Below are 21430 nucleotides of genomic sequence, written 5' to 3' on the forward strand. Positions count from 1 at the left end.
TTCCCAGCGGAAAGCGATTGTGTTACAATTGAACAAATCATTGATAGTTTAATTGATTTATTTTGGGATTTTATATACCTTTATACATACATTTCAACATTTACAAACAGTTGAGAAAGTAGTACAAAAACAGTACAAAACAGCGCCAGGGGGTTGTAAATTCAAAGTATGTAAAATAGAATGCATAATATATATATATATATATATATATATATATATATATATATATATATATATATATATATACACATATATATATATATATATGTATATATATATATATACATATATATATATATATATATATATATATATATATATATATATATATATATATATATATATATATATATATATATATAACAAAGTGCAAAGCCATAGGCTATATATTGTTTGATTATATTCAATGACTTTGTCATACAGTGACGCAACTAAGTAGATCAGGAAATGTATACGTTTTATAACTCTGCATGTTGTCTGTCATGGGACTATTTGTTATCACCAGGAAAGATGAGGTCACCTACCTAGGTTCCATTCTAGAGGCTAATCTTTCCTGTGATCAAATGGCAACCAAGGTCATCAAAAAGGTCAACCAACAAAGAAGATTTCTCTACAGAATCTCCTCTCTGGTCAACAAATCTAGCAGGAACTCTCATTCAACCCTTTTTCGATTATGCGTGCACCTCCTGGTACCCTAGCACCTCCAAAACCCTCAAATCTAAACTCCAAACATCTCAGAACAAGCTAGTCAGATTACTTCTAGACCTCCACCCCAGATCACACCTCACTCCTACCCACTTCTCCAAAGTGGGCTGGCTCAGGGTGGAGGACAGAGTTAAACAACTTGCACTGAGCCTAGTCTATAAAATCCGCTACACCTCCCTGATACCCAAGTACATGTCAAACTACTTCCTGACCGCCATAACCACAACACCAGGAGGAGCTCCACTAACCACGTTAAACCTAGATTCCGATCTAACAAAGGTCTTAACTCATTCTCCTTCTATGCCACATCAATATGGAATGCACTCCCAACAGGCGGAAAAGAAAGGGCATCTCTATCCTCCTTCAAAAGAACACCTCCAGGCAGCGAACCACCTCCCCGGATTGTAAATAATCAAATGTCTATACTTGTTCTTATGCTTTCTGCTCGCTCTACAACCTAACCTCCCCACCACATTGTAAATAATTCAATGTATATACTCTGATGATGACTGTATTATGATAGTATATATTTGTACCATGAATTGATTTACGTGGACCCCGACTTAAACAAGTTGAAAAACTTATTGGGGTGTTACGGAATAAGTACTGTACTGTGCAATCTACTAATACAAGTTTCAATCATAATGATGTTCATGTCAGTGAATATCAAAGATGAGGGGAAAAAAGGGGCGGAGTCGGGCCACAAGTTTGTCAATAGGACATTTTTATTTTGTAGGTCTGTAGTCTTTATTCAAATGACAGTAATATAGTTGCTGACTTGATGAGCAGCGCTGGCTGCAGCTAAAACTCACAGCTGAACTACTTGAAGCAGACTTTCTTTGTCCTCTTTTGTACCAAACAGAAAAAGCACAAATGTGATGACATGAGGTTGTGTCGGGCTTAAAAAGGACAAGAGGGGAAAACAACAGTTGTCGGAAAAGGATCAGAATATGGCACATTTGGTCCACCTTGGAAGTTTTATTATGTTGTCTTAAAAACGTGTTTTGAAACCAACAAAAAAAAGAAGAAGTAACATCTTAGTTGCACGTGTAGTTTTACTCCAGAAGCACAGCGGTAATGACGGCAGAGTGAAAACACGACTGTGGGGGGAGGGGCGGGGCACGCTACGTTTAAGTCATCGGTACTTTATTCAGCCAATCGCTTCTTTTCTTCTCGGTACAGTAACGAGGGCGGGGAGGGGGGGAAAGGAGGGGCGGAGCTTGTGGGCGACGATCGGGGCGGCGTCAAACATTCACAGGAAGTAGTCGGGAGTGCGTCTGGTCACGTGGGGCTCGCCGCGGCGGGGGGCGGGGTCAAACTGGAGGCTGCGGGAGGAAAGAGTGTGACGTGCGTGCTGTGTGGCCGCGAGCGAGGGCAGGGCGGGATACTTACAAAGAGTACTTGAGGGTGTCGTCCAGTTCCATGATGGCCGCCTGGTTGCCACAGCGGTAGCAGTAGTTGGGAGCACTGAAGATGGTCACCACGTTCTTGTCGTGGCCCCAGTTGTAGCCCTGCGTTTCATGACACCAGCGGTTGCGTAGCAACAGGGAGGGGGAGTGCATTTGAGAAATACCGTTGCCATGGAAACGCCACTCAGGCGCCCCAAAATAGATGTAGAAAACGTACCTCCATGACCAGCTGATGGGCGCGGGACACCAGCGTGAGGCCGTTGGCGTGGTTGAAGGTTTCAGAGATGTCCTGTCCGAAGGTGTAGCCCGCACCTCGGGGGGAGATGCCCCACCCGCCACGGTCGTCGGGGTCCGACCACAGCAGGTCACACATGGGGCCCTGCGAGGACGGGAGGCACTCGTTAGTACCACGGCGCCATCCTCTTCTAAGAGGCACTACATTTCTCCACAAACAGCTCTGATAAATGTAAATCAGGGGTCACCAACGCGGTGCCCGCGGGCACCAGGTAGCCCGTAAGGACCAGATGAGTAGCCCGCGGGCCTGTTCTAAAAATAGCTCAAATAGCAGCACTTACCAGTGAGCTGCCTCTATTTTTTAAATTGCATTTATTTACTAGCAAGCTGGTCTCACTTTGCCCGACATTTTTAATTCTAAGAGAGACAAAACTCAAATAGAATTTGAAAATCCAAGAAAATATTTTAAAGACTTGGTCTTCACTTGTTTAAATAAATTCTTTTTTTTACTTTGCTTCTTATAACTTTCAGAAAGACAATTTTAGAGAAAAAATACAACCTTAAAAATGATTTTAGGATTTTTAAACACATATACCTTTTTACCTTTTAAATTCCTTCCTCTTCTTTCCTGACAATTTAAATCAATGTTCAAGTAAAAAAAAAAATTATTATTGTAAAGAATAATAAATACATTTTAATTTAATTCTTCATTTTAGCTTCTGTTTTTTCGACGAAGAATATTTGTGAAATATTTCTTCAAACTTATTATGATTAAAATTCAAAAAAATAATTCTGGCAAATCTAGAAAATCTGTAGAATCAAATGTAAATCTTATTTCAAAGTCTTTTGAATTTCTTTTAAAATGTTTGTTCTGGAAAATCTAGAAGAAATAATGATTTGTCTTTGTTAGAAATATAGCTTGGTCCAATTTGTTATATATTCTAACAAAGTGTAGATTGGATTTTAACCTATTTAAAACATGTCATCAAAATTCTAAAATTAATCTTAATCAGGAAAAATGACTAATGATGTTCCATTAATTATTTTTTTTATTTTTTCAAAAAGATTTGAATTAGCTAGTTTTTGTCTCCTTTTTTTCGGTTGAATTTTGAATTTTAAAGAGTCGAAATTGAAGATAAACTATGTTTCAAAATTTAATTGTCATTTTTTTTCGTGTTTTCTCCTCTTTTAAACCGTTCAATTAAGTGTAAATATAATTAATTATTAATAATAACAGGGTTAAAGGTAAATTGAGCAAATTGGCTATTTCTGGCAATTTATTTAAGTGTGTATCAAACTGGTAGCCCTTCGCATTAATCACTACCCAAGAAGTAGCTCTTGCTTTCAAAAAGGTTGGTGACCCCTGATGTAAATACTTCCCAACTTTTTTCCTAAACTTTCAACCCTGTGGCTAATTCATGGATTGTTCTTCTTCTACGGCTGTCATAAAAATGATTCTATTCAAAACACAGAGGGTGTTTGTGCTACGGCGCCATCTTTAGGACGAGATTTGCTGAGTGCAAGTGTTGCAGTGTCCTTCCATCTATCGGTAGTGTTTACCCCCCCACCCTTTAGTCTTCTAGCGTTTCTACTCGTATAGATTCTTCATTCATCACTCTAAGCCAGTGCTTCTCAATTATTTTCTGTCACGCCCCCCCCAGGAAGAAGAAAATATTTAGTGCCCCCCCACACTCTCCGCTGTGACTATAAATAGTATCATTAGTCTATAAAATTATTATAAGTATACCTCTGCATAACATTGTAAGCTTATTACCATTAAAGGAAATAACCGTGGTTGCAGTGAAGCGCTTCATCACATTTTGGTGGTGCAAAAAACCCCCAACATGTTCCTAGGGGTCACACGCCTCCCCACCCCACTGTTTGAGAAGCACTGCTCTAAGCAATGTTTGTTACTTTTACAATATAACTACAACAAAGCGTCACATGTGTGATATCTTGAGTGTTTTCATGCATATTTGTACTTGCTATTGCAATGTGATGCCGCTAGCCTTGTTAGCATGAGCTAATACGCTAACACGTTTACAAGTGTCTGTGTTAGTATTATTAACTTACAATGGCATTCTTTTTGTATTGTTTCACTTGCACAAATTCACCAAAACGTCTCCGTGGAGTTATTGAGTCTGTTTAGCTGATTGGAGAGCTAGCTTCTGCAGCTGGTGGATCCATGACCAAGACTTCTGTTTTGTTTGATAGCCGTTTTACTGCCGTGTTACAAACACCATTTGGAAACAATTAAGGTATGTAAATAAATATTTCTGTGTAAATAACTCATTTCAAGACATATATATCTGCGGCTTAATAGTCCGGTGCAGCTAATATATGGATCTTTTTTTTGTTATATTTAGTGGCTGCGCTCTACCCCCTGGAAAATACGGTATTTCCTCTAAATAGACCCCTTTTTAGACCATTTGATCTGCCGCTTTTCTGCTCTGTGCCCGCTTTCCTGCCGGGGGAGAGTACCAGGTGGCCACGGTTCATTTCTGGAGAGGTACCAGTCTGGATGAGGTACTAGCTTCCGCAGCTTGTGGGTCCATGACTTCTGTTTTGTTTGATAGCCGTTTTACTGCCGCGTTACAGACACCGTTTGGAAACAAGGTATGTAAATAAATATTTCTGTGTAAATAACTCATTTCAAGACATATATATCTGCGGCTTAATAGTCCGGTGCAGCTAATATATGGATCTTTTTTTTGTTGTATTTAGTGGCTGCGCTCTACCCCCTGGAAAATACGGTACCATTTGATCTGCCGCTTTTCTGCTCTGTGCCTGCTTTCCTGCCGGGGGAGAGTACCAGGTGGCCACGGTTCATTTCTGGAGAGGTACCAGTCTGGATGAGGTACTAGCTTCCGCAGCTTGCGGGTCCATGACTTCTGTTTTGTTTGATAGCCGTTTTACTGCCGCGTTACAGACAGCGTTTGGAAACAATTAAGGTATGTAAATAAACATTTACAGAATCTTACAGTGTAAAAACCTCATTTCACAACGTATATATCTGCGGCTTATAGTCCGGTGCGACTAATATATAGAAAAATATTCAGTGGGTGTGGTTAATATACCGGTGCGCGCTGTAGCCTGGAAAGAAAACTGCTTTTGTTTGACAAAATGCTAGCCAAATATTGAATAAAGTCAAATACAAATAAGGCAAGAAGAGAAGTATCTTTTCTAAAGTAAATGTGTACAGCAGATGTCAATCACAATCATGATATGTCTGAGTGGCTGGACAGGACAGATTTGCCAATAAATGAATAAATCCACTAAAAATAGATAATTGATTAAGAATTGTGGAAAATGGATTGCTTTTGACAGCCCACCTCATGAGGGACCTCCTGCAGGCGGTCCAGAGCTCGTATGTGGTCCAGGGTGTCGATGGAGGGGGACAGACCTCCGTGCAGACAGAAGATCTGCAGAAGAAGACAGGAACATCAACCTCAGCAGGCAAGGTTTACGAGTGCGGGGATAAGACGACGACCCCGCCCACCTGTCCGTCAACCAGCGCGGTGAGCGGCAGGTAGTCAAACAGGTCCGTGAAGTACTTCCAGACGTTGGCGTTGCCGTACTTCCTCAGGCACTCGTCGTAGAAGCCGTACACTTGCGTGATCTGCCGAGACTCGTGGTTTCCTCGCAGGATGGTGATCCGCTCCTGGAAACGCACCTGAAGCACACGGGAGCAAGCGTTCAGAGGCTTCCCGGCCCGGCGGAGAGCTGGCGCTCACCTTTAACGTGACGAGCAGCGTGACCGTCTCCACCGAGTAGTAGCCTCTGTCCACGTAGTCGCCCATGAACAGGTAGTTGGTGTCGGGGGACTTGCCGCCGATCTTGAACAGCTCCATCAGGTCGTGGAACTGGCCGTGCACGTCGCCGCACACCGTCACCGGGCATCGCACCTGGGACGACCAAACGTGGATAAGAACGAGGTGGTGTTGGACGGCAGGCTATCAAAGTGTAAACATGTCTCACCTCCTGAACGTTGGACTCCTTGGTCAGAATCTCCTTGGCCTGAAAGAATATCACATTGCCTCATCATTGCACAGACAAAAAGGTGGTGGTGGGCTGATGACACCACACTCAAATGTTGCATTCATGTCCACGTCATTTTTGTATTGGATTTCTAAGCACTTCCTGACTTAGACTTTTAACGCGCACAGGAAAATCCAAATACATTTCCCGTTGCCCCACTAGAGACAACAGCGATCCTTCCTGCTACATCTTCTTATGGTCTGGCAGACCAGGGGCTCAAAAAAACCTGCTCTATGACCCTTTTCGCTGAAAAGTTGAGGTGTATCAAAACTGACGTTGACGTGGAAAAATGTGCGCTGCCTCACGATTATGGCCAAAATAATAATCACAATTATTTGTATTTGATATTGTAATCAGGATTAGTTACACCATCATTCATTCATTTGAAAACACGAGTATTTATTGTACCACCAAAACTCAACTTTAAATATTGTTTTAAAAAGAACACATCTATAATTTAGTAACAAATGAACCACAACAAGTAAAATAATAATAGTGATAATACATTTAAATAACAATAAAAACCAAAACAATACAATTCAGTTTTTCCGTTTGAATGGTTTTTACACTTTTTTTTACCATCATACAGTGTGTGCTTTTTGTGTCAACTAAAAACAAATGTATATATATATATATATATATATATATATACATACATACATACATACATACAGGTAAAAGCCAGTAAATTAGAATATTTTGAAAAACTTGATTTATTTCAGTAATTGCATTCAAAAGGTGTAACTTGTACATTATATTTATTCATTGCACACAGACTGATGCATTCAAATGTTTATTTCATTTAATTTTGATGATTTGAAGTGGCAACAAATGAAAATCCAAAATTCCGTGTGTCACAAAATTAGAATATTACTTAAGGCTAATACAAAAAAGGGATTTTTAGAAATGTTGGCCAACTGAAAAGTATGAAAATGAAAAATATGAGCATGTACAATACTCAATACTTGGTTGGAGCTCCTTTTGCCTCAATTACTGCGTTAATGCGGCGTGGCATGGAGTCGATGAGTTTCTGCCACTGCTCAGGTGTTATGAGAGCCCAGGTTGCTCTGATAGTGGCCTTCAACTCTTCTGCGTTTTTGGGTCTGGCATTCTGCATCTTCCTTTTCACAATACCCCACAAATTTTCTATGGGGCTAAGGTCAGGGGAGTTGGCGGGCCAATTTAGAACAGAAATACCATGGTCCGTAAACCAGGCACGGGTAGATTTTGCGCTGTGTGCAGGCGCCAAGTCCTGTTGGAACTTGAAATCTCCATCTCCATAGAGCAGGTCAGCAGCAGGAAGCATGAAGTGCTCTAAAACTTGCTGGTAGACGGCTGCGTTGACCCTGGAAAAAAGAGCTGGACTGTGGTCCAAAGTCATGTTTTCTGACGAAAGAAAATTTTGCATTTCCTTTGGAAATCGAGGTCCCAGAGTCTGGAGGAAGACAGGAGAGGCACAGGATCCACGTTGCCTGAAGTCTAGTGTAAAGTTTCCACCATCAGTGATGGTTTGGGGTGCCATGTCATCTGCTGGTGTCGGTCCACTCTGTTTCCTGAGATCCAGGGTCAACGCAGTTGGCCAACATTTCTAAAAATCCCTTTTTTGTATTAGCCTTAAGTAATATTCTAATTTTGTGACACACGGAATTTTGGATTTTCATTTGTTGCCACTTCAAATCATCAAAATTAAATGAAATAAACATTTGAATGCATTAGTCTGTGTGCAATGAATAAATATAATGTACAAGTTACACCTTTTGAATGCAATTACTGAAATAAATCAAGTTTTTCAAAATATTCTAATTTACTGGCTTTTACCTGTATATATATATATATAGATGCTATCCATCTTGTGGCAATTAAAAATATATATTCATTGTGTAAAATGTATCAATAAGTGCTCTAAGTACATTATGCATGTTTAAAGTACTTCTTGCAACTGTTAGACCGGATGTGGCGCACCGCTCTATTATTGTGAAGGGGGAAAGTGTGCTGTGCTGTTAAAGAAAGTAAAGAAAGGACTTGAGGTTGTTAAAAAAAGAGAGAGAGAGGCTGCGACTCTCAAGTGTGTGTATGATTGTTTGTACATTGATGTTACAGCCATGATGTCGTTCACAACAACACAACAGATGACATGTGTTGTGTGTGTATGATTGTTTGTACATTAATGTTACATCCATGATGTCGTTCACAACAACACAACAGATGACATATGTTGTGTGTGTATGATTGTTTGTACATTAATGTTACATCCATGATGTCGTTCACAACAACACAACAGATGACATATGTTGTGTGTGTATGATTGTTTGTACATTAATGTTACATCCATGATGTCGTTCACAACAACACAACAGATGACATATGTTGTGTGTGTATGATTAATTGTACATTAATGTTACATCCATGATGTCGTTCACAACAACACATACAGATGACATGTGTTGTGGGTGTATTGATTGCTCTTGCTAGCTTTAGCTCCATAGTTCAGCTACTGTTTCAAGTGGCCGTCTCCACATTGTTTAGTTCAGGACGTGTTTCGGGGGTGAATGAGCATTCCCGGACATATTTTCCCAAAAATATGTTCCTTTCTCTCACAACGACAACATTTCACTCATATTTATGTCAATTTCCCTGATATTATTAATGTTTATCAGCGGATTCCGTTTTAACGGCCAATTATGTGACTCCAACCGCGGTTACTTCAACGCGGAAATCATAAGCCTTACTTTTTTGTTGTGTTTACTGATTATTGATTGGCGCAGTGTCAAATAAAAAGTAGTAACCATGATGAGATCCCACACTTTGAGTAGATGTGCTATTTTTTCCAGTCATACGCTCACTCATCCGTTTCACCGTCACAAGCTCTGGGATGTTTATTTGGTTTTTCCGATTATTGCATTTTCATGACCATGAGAAGCCTTAATCCAAATGAAAATTGAAAGAATTGTCCAGCACTAACCTCGTGCCGACGTCATGGCTGCTGCACGAACATCTCTGCAGGCTGTGGATACTTTAGCCACACACAGCACTGATGCTGGCTAACAGTTTGCATTAAAAAGTGCCAACTTTAACTCCCCAGACTGATTGACGTGCTCGTCAGACACATATGAACAATTAGCTGGTTTGTATTAATAAATTGAGTAATCAAACAAGAGTCAAAGTCTTCCTCATAATAAATCCACCCATCCAATTGTCTACTGTGATTGTGTCCCTCATGAAAGTAATCTGAGCAGGCTACTGTATGAATGGCTTTTGCTATAAATTACAGGGACAAGTGGTAGAAAATGGATGGTAGGGTTGTACGGTATACCGGTACTAGTATAGTACCGCGATACTAATAAATCATATTCGGTACTATACCAACTCTAAAAAGTATCATTGCATATCAATAAGTGGGCATGTGGAGCCACATGTTTGTCCACACTTTAATACATCTGAATATTTACTGGCGGACGTCGCTTTCTGGATTTGAACGTACGCCTCTTTTTAGTAAGAACACCACACAACTGTTGTTACATGAGGCCCCAGGTGTGTATGAATAGGGATGATACTCGAAACCGGTTTTCTCGGTTGTTCGATAAGAAAAGAACCGAGTCCTCGGACTCGAATCCCTTTTTGAGAACCGGTACCAGTTATCGAGACCACTATAGTAAAGAAAAAGAGTTGGTTCTTTATTCGAATCCCTGGGAACGAATCCCGTCCCGACCAGAAATGCTCCGTAGGATATCACAAGAAATGACGTCACGTTAGGCGCAGATAGGGAAAGCAGGAAAACAATGGACGGGAAAAGGCGCTCCATGGTGTAATAAAGTTCAAAACAAAAGCTATAATCCAATGAATAACTTTACTGAGAGATTTGAGCAGGGTACAAACACATGACCAACACTTTTACCACCAACCGGAAACATAGCAACCATGCTAGCAACGCACCTCCTTTACAGCAGCTGTCGCAACCTTCTTAAAACAACCGCAGCACATACATATATGACATCTCCCTTTTTTAACTTTCGTTTTTCTTTCCTTGTAAACGTTACAAAATCACACTGTATATGTGTTGTCTGTCTAATTATAAATAATGCAGACGAGGCGTGTTGGCTGAGTTCTTGACGTTTACTTTCACTATGCAACAACACGTTTCGGGGCTACCGCGCATGCTCGTCACTCCCGTTGCATGCTGGGTAGTGTCGTTGTTATATTCCCTAGCTCATAACATCTTTCCCCATATAAGGAAATAATGTTAACTCAAAGTGTATTTATTTTTTTAGCTTTAACTTTTCATTTTTTTAGCATTGTATCTACATTTGCAAACAACTTTTCTCTTCATAGAATTTTCTTTCAATAAAGAAATAAAGTGCAAAAATGTCAAAGCATCATAACAAACAGTTATGTCAAATAGCAGCAGAAGTGCACTTTTTGGAGAGCTGTATTATTTTCAGTTTTGTGCCCAAGGGACTGATTTGATTTAACACTATATTATTATTTATACACCTATAGTGATCACAGAGACAGCTTGTTTTTGTGTTACTGTATATATTTGTTTTTATGAATACATTTCATATCACGTCAACATGAACTGTTATCACGGTATTGTTGATTGTGCTCAAAATAAACTCACTCACACTTCTAGCCAAATTAGATTTAAAAGCTAGACAGCAAATAGCCACAGAATATACTTTTTGTGTTATTAGGGCTGTGAATCTTTGGGCACCACACCATTCCATTCTTGGGGGTAATGATTTCATTCCGAACACCTTCTTGATTCAAAACAATTGTCGATTCAAACTCAATACTTTTTAATGACATTGGGTGTAGTAGTGGGTATTATTATCGCAGGGATTTTAAATGTGCTCAAAATGTTCCAAAAGAACATTGTTTAATCCAGTTTTATTACAAATGTTTTTCCTTTGTAGATAACACTGTTACCCCTCAAGTAGAATTTGAATGTGCACCAGCATTATAAACAAAGTAATATGGTAGAAACAAAAGAACATAAATAAAAGTAAATATCAAAATTGTGAAAGATGACACCTTATGGATATCAGAAGTAACTGCACTTTTAGTCCACATAGGAAAGAAATAGTGTTCACATAAGATCTAGTCTTACACAAAGGGCTGCACGATTATGGCCTACATTGTTTTTGTATTTTTCAGACTATAAGGCGCACTTAACATCCTTCCATTTTTCTCAAAAATGGACAGTGCACTTTATGACCCGATGTACAGAATAATTCTGGTTTTGCTTACCGACCAGGAAGCTATTTTATTTGGTACATGGTGTAATGATAAGTGTGACTAGTAGATGGCAGTCAAACATAAGAGGTACGTGTAAACTGCAAGATGACGCCAGTAAACACCAAAACTTTAAATTGAGAATATATATCATTACACATGACTCTCAAAAATCTGTCAAAATGTTTTAGTGCGACTTTGGTAAGCTATGAAGCCACACCGCTTGATGGATTGTCGGAGCATTATGGCTACCATAGTCAGACGTACTGTGCTTCAACATACATTATTATTATGGTGCGTGTAAGGACCCCAAAATGGCACCTGTTAGCAGACATTGTCTGGCGTTTTTTTCCCCAATACTGTGCAAAACCAACTTTTCTTACCTTCTGATATGTGCTGATGTGTATTTGGGATCTGCATAAGTCCTGAGAATTTGCGTGTGTCCGACATTGTAGTCCGTGCAGACACCGTAGTCGATAAGCTTCTTTTTCTCTATCTTCTTGTTATGTGACATTCATCCTATGCTGTTGCAATTTCTAATATACAAGTAGTGTAAAGTTCTTATATCTGTCAGTAAACTCGCCATGAAAGAACTAAAAACTACCGGTATAGTGAGTTCACATTATTCACCCAAGGTGAATAATGAACTTTAGTTATTAGAGAGTTCCTGTTGAAGGGTTTTTCATGGGACACATTATACCCTTTAGCGTTAGGTCTCTAATTGGGTGTCAGTTCTATAATTAACTACATTCCTCCATAAAATAAACAGCTCTGATAAATGTCTGGATTACTTAAAATAAAACTGGTTTTGTTTGATAAAATTCTACCCAAACATTTACCACAGTGATTTTGAAAAAAGAAAAATTGTATTTGCTTTTTGAATTGATTATTAATGCGAATACACAAATAAAAATTGCGATTCATTCAAAAATCTTTTTTTTGGACACCCCTATGTGTTATATATGTATATATAACACATTATTTTTACTTGAGTGCCTAATTATGTTCTTCTGTTTTAATTTGTAAAATGTTTCATATTTATTTTAATGAAGGTGTGTCACGTCATGCAAACTGACTTCCTGTTGACATATTCCTTGGAGTAGCACAACATGTAGGTTCAATGTTTACAATGAAATATCTCAGACCGTAATGTGTTTGTACAATTGGGGAATGTTGTTTCTTAATGGGGAAAAACATTAATGTCTCTTGTTTTCCTGTTAGCGTTTAAGCTTGCTTGCTGCTCCAGTAAAAGAGTGTCCAGTGTCACCAGTCCTTGACTTTGTCAAAGTGTTAGCAATCACGCTAATTTTACTTTAGAAAAATTGTCTTTTTAACCGTGGGATATTTTACCTCAGTTTATCATCATACCGTTCATCGTTACACGCCTAGTGTGATGAGCGGTGTAACAAAGCGGAGTTACTGCGCATACCGCCACCTAATAACCACAGGAATAAACACTAGGTGGTTATTTAGGGACACAACCACTAGGGGGAGACATGATCAGAAGGTTTGACCATCTTCAAGTCAATTTAGATGCGCAGTTTCCCTTTTCAATAATTAGTGACATTAGGAGCCTTGGAGAGTTCAATGTTATTACATTTTCAATAATTAGTGACATTAAGAGCCGTGGAGAGTTCATTTGTATGACATTGTCAATAATTAGTGATATTAAGAGCCTTGGAGAGTTCAATGTTATTAGCTAACTGTGGTAGACGTACCACAGGCTTTATCTAGAGGTACAGCAAAGAATCACTACATTAAATAGTTTTATTTTCCTATATTTTAACAGTGTTGCTTTTCAAACTGTATGTCATGTTAAAGTGGCCAAAAATATTAACTACAATTGTTAAGTAAAACTAAGAAAATAGTTTTAATGAATACTTAAGCCCACTATGCTACTGTATTTCAACGTTTGTCATTGTGGTGGTACTAGGAGAGCCGGGTTTTTACCGAGGTAGGACTCGGTGAAAAAAAGTTTGAAACTACGAGGGCAGTGGTTCTCAAACACTCTTTCTTGCCGGAAGTATATCCGTCCATAGCGTTTCTGCTGGAAAGGATTCTTCATTCATCACTCCAAACAACATTTGCAAGATTTACAATATAACTACAACAATTCTTGATTGCTAAAGCGTCCCATGTGTGATGTCTGTAGGAGTGTTTTCATGCTTATTTGTACCTGCTATCGTTATGTAATCAAGCTGGCGTGGTTAGCATTAGCAAGTATGCTAACACGTTTACAAGTGTTAGTATTATCAACTTTGTGTTGTTTCAGTTTCGTAAATTCACCAAGACATCCCTGTGAAGTTATTGAGTCTAATTAGCTAATTGGAGCGCTAGCTTGTGCAGCTAGTAGGTCCATGACCATGACTTGTGTTTTGACTAATCAGCCGTTTCACAGGAAACAAATAAGGATGTAAATAAACATTTATATAATATTATAGATCTGCGGCTTATGGTCCGGTGTGGCTAATATATGTTAAATGTTGATTTCTTCTCAGATGTAAAGCCTTGAAATGTTGGTAGTTCTGGGTAATACTACACATGTGGGTATGGATCCAATACCAAGGTGATACATTGGTCATTCCAGTGTGGATACTTCCACATCATTCAATGATTACATTTTTCATCACAATTATAATCAGACAAAAAGACAGGATGGCGGTGTCACAATATCAATTAAATATATGGATTTTTTTTCTACAATTTGCTCTGATTAAAATCCCTCAATTCCAGCCCTAAAAGTCCTCCTGTGCGTTAGCGGCTAGCCTGACTTACAGTGTAGCATGTTTAGCTATTCCTCGTCCTCCAGTGATACTTGGAAGAAACCCTTCATTTGACGCCATGGCAGCGAGGATTACCAGCCTCGGAGCAGCTGTGCACTGTGGAGGGGACGTTAGCCGCTATCCAGGACGCTACATTGCGTTGAGGATGCGTTTGTTGGCTTGTCGCGGTCAAATTAGTGGGACACAGCTAGACTGTGTGATCAAGATGCATTATCAGGATATAACGCTAGTATTAAAAGCAATATTGTTGGCCATATGTACATCATTTACATGGAATATGCTCTAACCTAAACTCTTACACATGTGGATGTGAGTACCTGGAAGACTAGATACTGTATGTGTAGCTGCTAGCCAAATCATTCATCATCTTTCAGCGAGCAGACATTCATTGTCATGCCTTCTAGAATCCCAGAAGATCAGACAGCATATATGTGCGTGGTCTATCTACTCATTCATATCTATGGCTGACTGCACTGTATGGATCTTATTGTCTCTCCCCATTGCTCATTTCCTCTTCTACTTTCTCATCTCACATGTTTCCTATTAGTTTTCTGTGGGAACGTACAAAGCACTTATTCTTTTCTTGTTTCGCTACTACACACACAAGCTAGCTTAGCGCCGCGGTTAGAATGTTCGCTTCCCTTTGTCTGCGCCAGATCTGCATTCTTAGAAGCGTCTATTACTTTATTAAACAGGCGTAAATAATGGATAATTGGACATGATTCAAGCTATTCGACGTTGTCAAGGTTGCAATCGTGATGCATGGGTACATCGATCAATGGGTACACCTCTACTGCTGACCTGTGACGCAGCAAAATGAGGGGAATTTGTTTTGAAATAATCGATCCTTGAAAGTTATTTAATTTGATTCAGAATCATAATAAAATAAAGATTGATTTTAGATGGTGATATTTGGCATTTTGACGTATATGGTATCTGTCTTTTGAACTACATCTGCAGATACTACACTGTTGACGTTAACGCACTTTTTGTCTCTTTTTATGCATTGAAATCAGAAAGGACGCACATCTCCGGACGCAGATTTTTTTATATCGATTATCGCTTTCCGCCGGTGTTTAGTTTAGTTTATATTTGCCGAGTCAAATTTCCGTCCCCCTTTATTGCGTTTTTAATGGTCGTAAATTTTGATTCAGTGAAAGTTTACTCACTGACAAATACGGCTTCAGTTTGCACTGGGATAACTTTAGCACGCGGGGCTGTCAAAAGAAAGACTTGATGGTAAACACAAAAGTGAGTGTAAAGTCAACCTTTTTAACTTCATCCTGTGCCATGTCTCCAGTAAATGACTTGCTTTAGTCCTTGCGAGTCCATGGAAACTTCACTTTTATCTGCCGCTGTATCCGCATCGTTCCAGGATAGAGACAGGCTAGCTGTTAGCTTCAAGCTAACCAGCACGCAAGCAGACAAAAAAATACTTTGCAGGTCAACAAATATGTGCCTTTTGAAATGTTAATGTGCGAGGAGTGTTGAAAAGGAGTCTCTTGGAGAAGTGGCTGACAAGTTAGCAAGTGACATTATCACCGTCATTGTTTACTGAAGCAGAGATGCTGATGTACGTTATGATCAACTTTTTATCCATAGACTTATCGGATGTCATTTTTTATTATCTATTGCATAGCTGTCAAAAGTGTGGCCATTTGCAGCTAATGTTTTAAAAGGACATTCTAAAAATACTATTCAAATAAACAAAAAAATTAACAAAAATGGAATAAAAAAGCTTACTTGTGAAATGTCATTTAGAAAAAGTTGCAATATTGACTAATAAAACAAAGCTGTTTTTTTTCTTTAAAACTGTCATTGCTGAAAACATAATATTGAACCAAAATTAATATTTTTTTATGAATTATTTACCTATCCAAGGCTCCCATTACTTCACATCAAACATTCCACTAGTTTTTGTGGAAGACTTTGCATATTTTGGGATTTTTCCATTAAAATAAGAAATTATTTGACAAAAAGGGCAGAAAAAAAAAAAAAAAACGAGTGATAGATGTGAACTTTATGTAGACTCTAGAGCAGTATTTTTCAACCTTTTTTGAGCCAAGGCACATTTTTTTCATTGAAAAAATGCGGAGGCACACTACCAGCAGAAATCATTCAAAAATTAAACTCAGCAGCCGATATTGACATTAAAAAGTCGCAATTGTTGGATATGACTTTAAAGCATAACCAAGAATGCATCAATATAGCTCTTGTCTCAAAGTAGGTGTACTGTCACATCACACCCTGACTTATTTGGACTTTTTTGCTGTTTTCCTGTGTGTAGTGTTTTACTTCTTGTCTTGCGCTCCTATTTTGGTGACTTTTTCTGTTTTTTTTTGGTATTTTCCTGTAGCAGTTTCATGTCTTCCTTGACCGCTATTCCCCACACCTGCTTTGTTTTAGCAATCGAGAATATTTCAGTTGTTTTTATCCTTCTTTGTGGGGACATTGTTGATTGTCATGTCATGTTCGGGTGTACTTTGTGGACGCCGTCTCTGCTCCACAGTAAGTCTTTGCTGTCGTCCAGCATTCTGTTTTTGTTTACTTTGTAGCCAGTTCAGTTTTAGTTTCGTTCTGCATAGCCTTCCCTAAGCTTCAATGCCTTTTCTTAGGGGCACTCACCTTTTGTTTATTTTTGGTTGAAGCATTAGACACCCTTTTACCTGCACACTGCCTCCCGCTGTTTCCCACATCTACAAAGCAATTAGCTACCTGCTGCCACCTACTGATATGGAAGAGTATAACATGGTAAGTCTGCCGATCTCCAGACAGCACCGACACTCAACAACAGCACATTATTTGCGGATTATAACTACTGGTTTGCAAAAAAATATTTTTAACCCAAATAGGTGAAATTAGATCATCTCCCACGGCACACTAGTGTGCACAGTGGTTGAAAAACACTGCTCTAGAGATTTAAGCGTTAAATAAATAATGTATGTATAAAATAATAATATTCTTTAATTCTGTAACAACAAATGTTTTGCACTTTCTTCTTACATTACTGCTGTCTTTGTGCGGACTACAAACCACAGTTTGGACACCACCGAGTTTATGACACCAGGGGCCATACTTATCAAGCTTCTTAGAGTGCCATTTTACACTTAGGTCCTGAGAATTTGCGAAATTTAGTCCTACTCTCAAACTTAAGAATAAAAGCTTTTTATCAACGTTCTTAAGTCTAAGAATCACTCCTACTCTCCATGATATTTAAGAGACCTTCAGAGGTGTCTTAAGTGGTTAGGAGTTGCCAGCAGGGGATGGCACTGAGGCGAGAGAGACGTGCGCCAACGTTCAGGGAACGGAACAATGTTTTTTTTGTTTTTTTGATGACGAGCAGCTGATCAAACGGTATCGTTTAGACAGAGCGGATATTATTTTTGTCACAGATTTAATACTTTTCGATTCCTTGTTGATTTCTGCATGTATCTGCAGTGGGCTAGTATATATAGAGCCACCCACACCAGTTTCAAATTAGTTGCCTAATTAATGAATTGGAAAGAAAATGTTATGACAGTAGCGTATGTGTGTGGCCGTGAGGTGAGTGACGTCAGTGAGTGTGTGGGCGAGAGAAGAGAGGGAGCGGTAGCGTGAGTGCCGGCGGGGACTAGTTTGTTTTGTATTATTTTGTAGTTTATTGTCAAAATATACACTCCCATTGTCCACTTAAATATTTCCAAGATATTTCTTTATTCTTAGACAACGGATTCCCTTCCGTGATTGGTCATTTCTATGGACACAGAAATGACGTCACCTAAAATTGCGTTTACGGCACATAGTAATGTCGTAATTCAGCTCTGAGTGTGACACTTAAGATTCAGTCCTACACTTCGCTGAAAGTGTGAGTAAGACGCTTGATAACTAACTTTTAAGTGCAGCTTTCAGCGAAGAATTTATTTACTCTTAAGTCAACTCTTAGCAGACTTCTTAGGAGTCATTCTAAGAAGCTTGATAAGTACGGCCCCAGATCTTTTTATGGCAGTCCAAATGTATTTGTGGCGGTCCTGTCTGTTGAAGTTTGACTCTTTTTTCCCCCCACATACTCGGATTTGAAAATGAAAGTCGTAAATGTCAATCAGAGGCATGTGACATTTGAATGAATCATGTGATAAAGAGCAGGAAAAAAAGTACATTATTAACACAATGTTAGTCTGACTCATTTCTATCATAAACACATGAATTCCGTGAATTACTAGGATTTCTTTATGTTGATCAATTGCACTGTTAATGAACATTTATAATGGCTTATTTTTCCCATGCGGCAAAGGTGAATATTATTGTTAGAGTCAAATCAAGGTGTGTTGAATTGAAGCAGCAAAGCAGTTATGTCAGCAATAAAGCATGATCGATAAAGGCAGGGCGCGGTACATACAACACACATCCGCCATGTTAACCGCGGCAGTGTTTTAGACCAAAGACAATTCTTTCAAAAGTCCTATTTCCAAATAAAGGTTGAGTCAGGATGTCAGCAGACAGCGACGCTCCTTAAACAGGAAAAGCGGCTCCGTCTATTTAAAGGGGCGAGAGCAAAAATGACATTCGGGGGCTTGGTGACTGCCAATAATCGACCATTTTAAGTCTTTTAATAAGTGCCCCAAGAATATAATGTCTGTTGCCGTTAATGAAGCAGGAAATGTTTGTTGCCATTAAGGAAGCAGGAAATGATCATTCAGGAATTAGCCGCAGCCTATTTCGCAATGTAGGCCACAGGCGAGGCCAAAGGAATTGAATTGGAAAAAAACAACTTACCTTCTCACAGAGCGACCGAACTTGGCCTTCTGAAAGCTGCTTGCACTCATTTAGCTGCTCGATCCACTGGTCCAACTCCTTGGTGAAAGATTTGTCGTCCATGACAGCCGCAGTGCTGCTAAGCTAAGCTAAGCTAGCCGCGTTAGCTCACCTCTTTAGACGCTAGCTTTAGCCTTTAGCTCCCGTATTGTTAACCGCGGCCAGTCCCCGCCAAAATCTACGATTTACACCGACACTCGACGAGCTGTCCCGTTCAAATCGAGCATGATAAGTTAGCAAGGTGGAGTTGGAATCGGCGACGCGGCGGATTGTGTCGCTCGGGGGGCTGAGAAGCTTGAGAGAGAGCGGAGCGGCGGAGAGGCAGCGGCTAGCCGAGGTGCTAAGAGAGCTAGCCACAATAACATCCGGGCATTTCACGCCTCCGGACCACGCTCCCGCGCGCTGAAGCGACCCCGCGTGGTGGAGCGGTGAACTGCACCTGAATGCCACCTGCGGCAAGGTGCGTTCAACAGTGTCTCTTTTTTTTGGTTAAACGCAATTCTGGTCACTACGACACAAAACTAACCACATTTAAACATCCCCTTCTTTCAAAAATCCACATGTCAAACTTCTTCCTTCACGTAAATGACCGCCATAACCACGACACCAGGGGTGTTATGTTATTGTTTTAAATAACACATCGTTGGATGTCTTGTAGAACTGTCTTTTAATAACGATAACGCTCCACTAACCACGTCAAACCCAGATTCCCATCTAACAAAGGTCTTAACTCATTCTCCTTCTATGCCACATCAATGTGGAATGCACTCCCAACAGGTGTAAAAGAAAGGGCATCTCTATCCTCCTTCAAAAGTGCACTAAAAGAACACCTCCAGGCAACCTCAACCCTTGACTAACACCCTCCCCCCACCACATCCCACCTCCCCGGATTGTAAATAACCAAATGTATATACTTGTTCTTATGCTATGTGAACTCACTATGTCCACTACTTGCTGTACATATCCTACCAAGTCAGTCCTACACTGTTCCAATGTCCATTTCTCTGATGATGCAATTGTTGATGAATGAAGTGCTGATATCAACCAAACCCTCCACATCCCACCCCCCGGATTGTAAATAATGTCAATAATTCAATGTATATACTCTGATGATGAACTTGTGTGATGACTGTATTATGATGATAGTATATATTTGTACCAGGAATTGATTTACGTGGACCCCGACTTAAACAAGTGTAAAAACTTATTGGGGTGTTGTAGGGAATATGTACTGTACTGTGCAATCTACTAATAAAAGTTTCAATCAATCAAAAAAAAAGAGGAGAACCGATTCCCAGTTGTGAGCCGTTTTTTTTCCATGCAACCAGACTCATTTCAAGAGTTAAAGAAAATTTAGATTCACTTTAAAAATATATATATATTTCTACATATAAAATATGGAAATATATATAATATATTTAAAAAATATATATTTATTTTTATTTTATTAATTAATGTTTCACTTTTCGGGTTCACATTTTTATTACGTCCTCATTTTATTGTAATTGTATGTATACTTTTTTATATCCATTATTGCCTTTTATTCGTACTTATTATTTGAGGTTTTTCTTCTTCTTTTATCGTTAAAATGCTAAACATGTTTTAGGTGAATGAAAATTCTAGTGACATCACTGCCAAAGTATGGAAATACGGCACCGCCTTATGGAATGTTACAGAAACATAAAATGATAATCAACATTTTAGGATAACAAAAGTAATGTGTGAATTGAATCATTCTGATCGAGATCTTGTTATAAATATAAAACTAGTGATTGTTCCCTTTATATAAAAAAAGGGTTTTAATATTTTGAAAATATTTTGTGAACGAAATGAACATACAATGACACTCCACTACTCTGATCTGTAAAATGATAATTGTGTAAATGCTGACAAGCATTATGTAGTTACTTTTTTCCATGAAGTTATCCTACAAGATTGAGCTCCAGGGACCTGAATGCAGCACAACCCTCCGAGGGTGCGTTTGATTATGAATGCACGCCCAGGCCGCCGAGCGGTGCCTAAAGAAGCAGACCAGCTCCGCCCTCGGCGTCCACACGGCGGACACGGTGCGTTCCGTAGCCGCGCTGCTCTCTACTTCGTACGATTATAACCTCCTTGCCGGTCTTAACACTCAGCCCGCATTCACTACCGGGCGTTGGGCCGCAAAGCCGCCGAGGATGGCTCATTTGACGAAGAACCCCGCCGACAAGGAGCGGTGAGTTGCGCTATCGAAGCTAG

The 21430-nt window shown here is 39.4% G+C and overlaps 2 protein-coding genes across 2 annotated transcripts in view; one reads left to right on the forward strand and one right to left on the reverse strand.

The window, feature by feature from the left end:
- Positions 1 to 1408: 1408 nt before the first annotated feature.
- On the reverse strand, positions 1409 to 19548 carry LOC133632706 (serine/threonine-protein phosphatase 2A catalytic subunit beta isoform). The gene is made up of 8 exons (XM_062025307.1): positions 19154 to 19548; positions 6327 to 6365; positions 6083 to 6253; positions 5848 to 6021; positions 5681 to 5770; positions 2332 to 2493; positions 2098 to 2216; positions 1409 to 2030 (listed from the first exon to the last, which is right to left on the reverse strand). The coding sequence occupies exons 1-8, from the start codon at positions 19253 to 19255 to the stop codon at positions 1958 to 1960; spliced, it is 930 nt and encodes a 309-aa protein (XP_061881291.1). The 5' UTR covers positions 19256 to 19548; the 3' UTR covers positions 1409 to 1957.
- A 1604-nt stretch (positions 19549 to 21152) lies between these two features.
- The window catches only part of srp19 (signal recognition particle 19), a 6955-nt gene continuing 6677 nt past the window's right edge, over positions 21153 to 21430 (forward strand). Inside the window, 1 exon segment of the mRNA XM_062024147.1 lies at positions 21153 to 21407. Within this exon segment, the coding sequence (XP_061880131.1) occupies positions 21184 to 21407 (224 nt within the window). The 5' untranslated portion in view covers positions 21153 to 21183.

The sequence above is a fragment of the Entelurus aequoreus genome, linkage group LG17, assembly GCF_033978785.1.
Source record: "Entelurus aequoreus isolate RoL-2023_Sb linkage group LG17, RoL_Eaeq_v1.1, whole genome shotgun sequence".
In the NCBI taxonomy this organism is placed as follows: Eukaryota; Metazoa; Chordata; class Actinopteri; order Syngnathiformes; family Syngnathidae; genus Entelurus; species Entelurus aequoreus.

What these genes read in the sequence shown, in the direction of transcription:
- LOC133632706 (XM_062025307.1), bottom strand. Translation starts at nt 19,255, where the DNA reads ATGGACGACAAATCTTTCACCAAGGAGTTGGACCAGTGGATCGAGCAG. An exon ending in CCGCGCTGGTTGACGGACAG is followed by an intron (nt 5,771 to 5,847) that starts GTGGGCGGGGTC and finishes CTTCTTCTGCAG; the next exon opens with ATCTTCTGTCTGCACGGAGG. An exon ending in CCCATCAGCTGGTCATGGAG is followed by an intron (nt 2,217 to 2,331) that starts GTACGTTTTCTA and finishes CATGAAACGCAG; the next exon opens with GGCTACAACTGGGGCCACGA.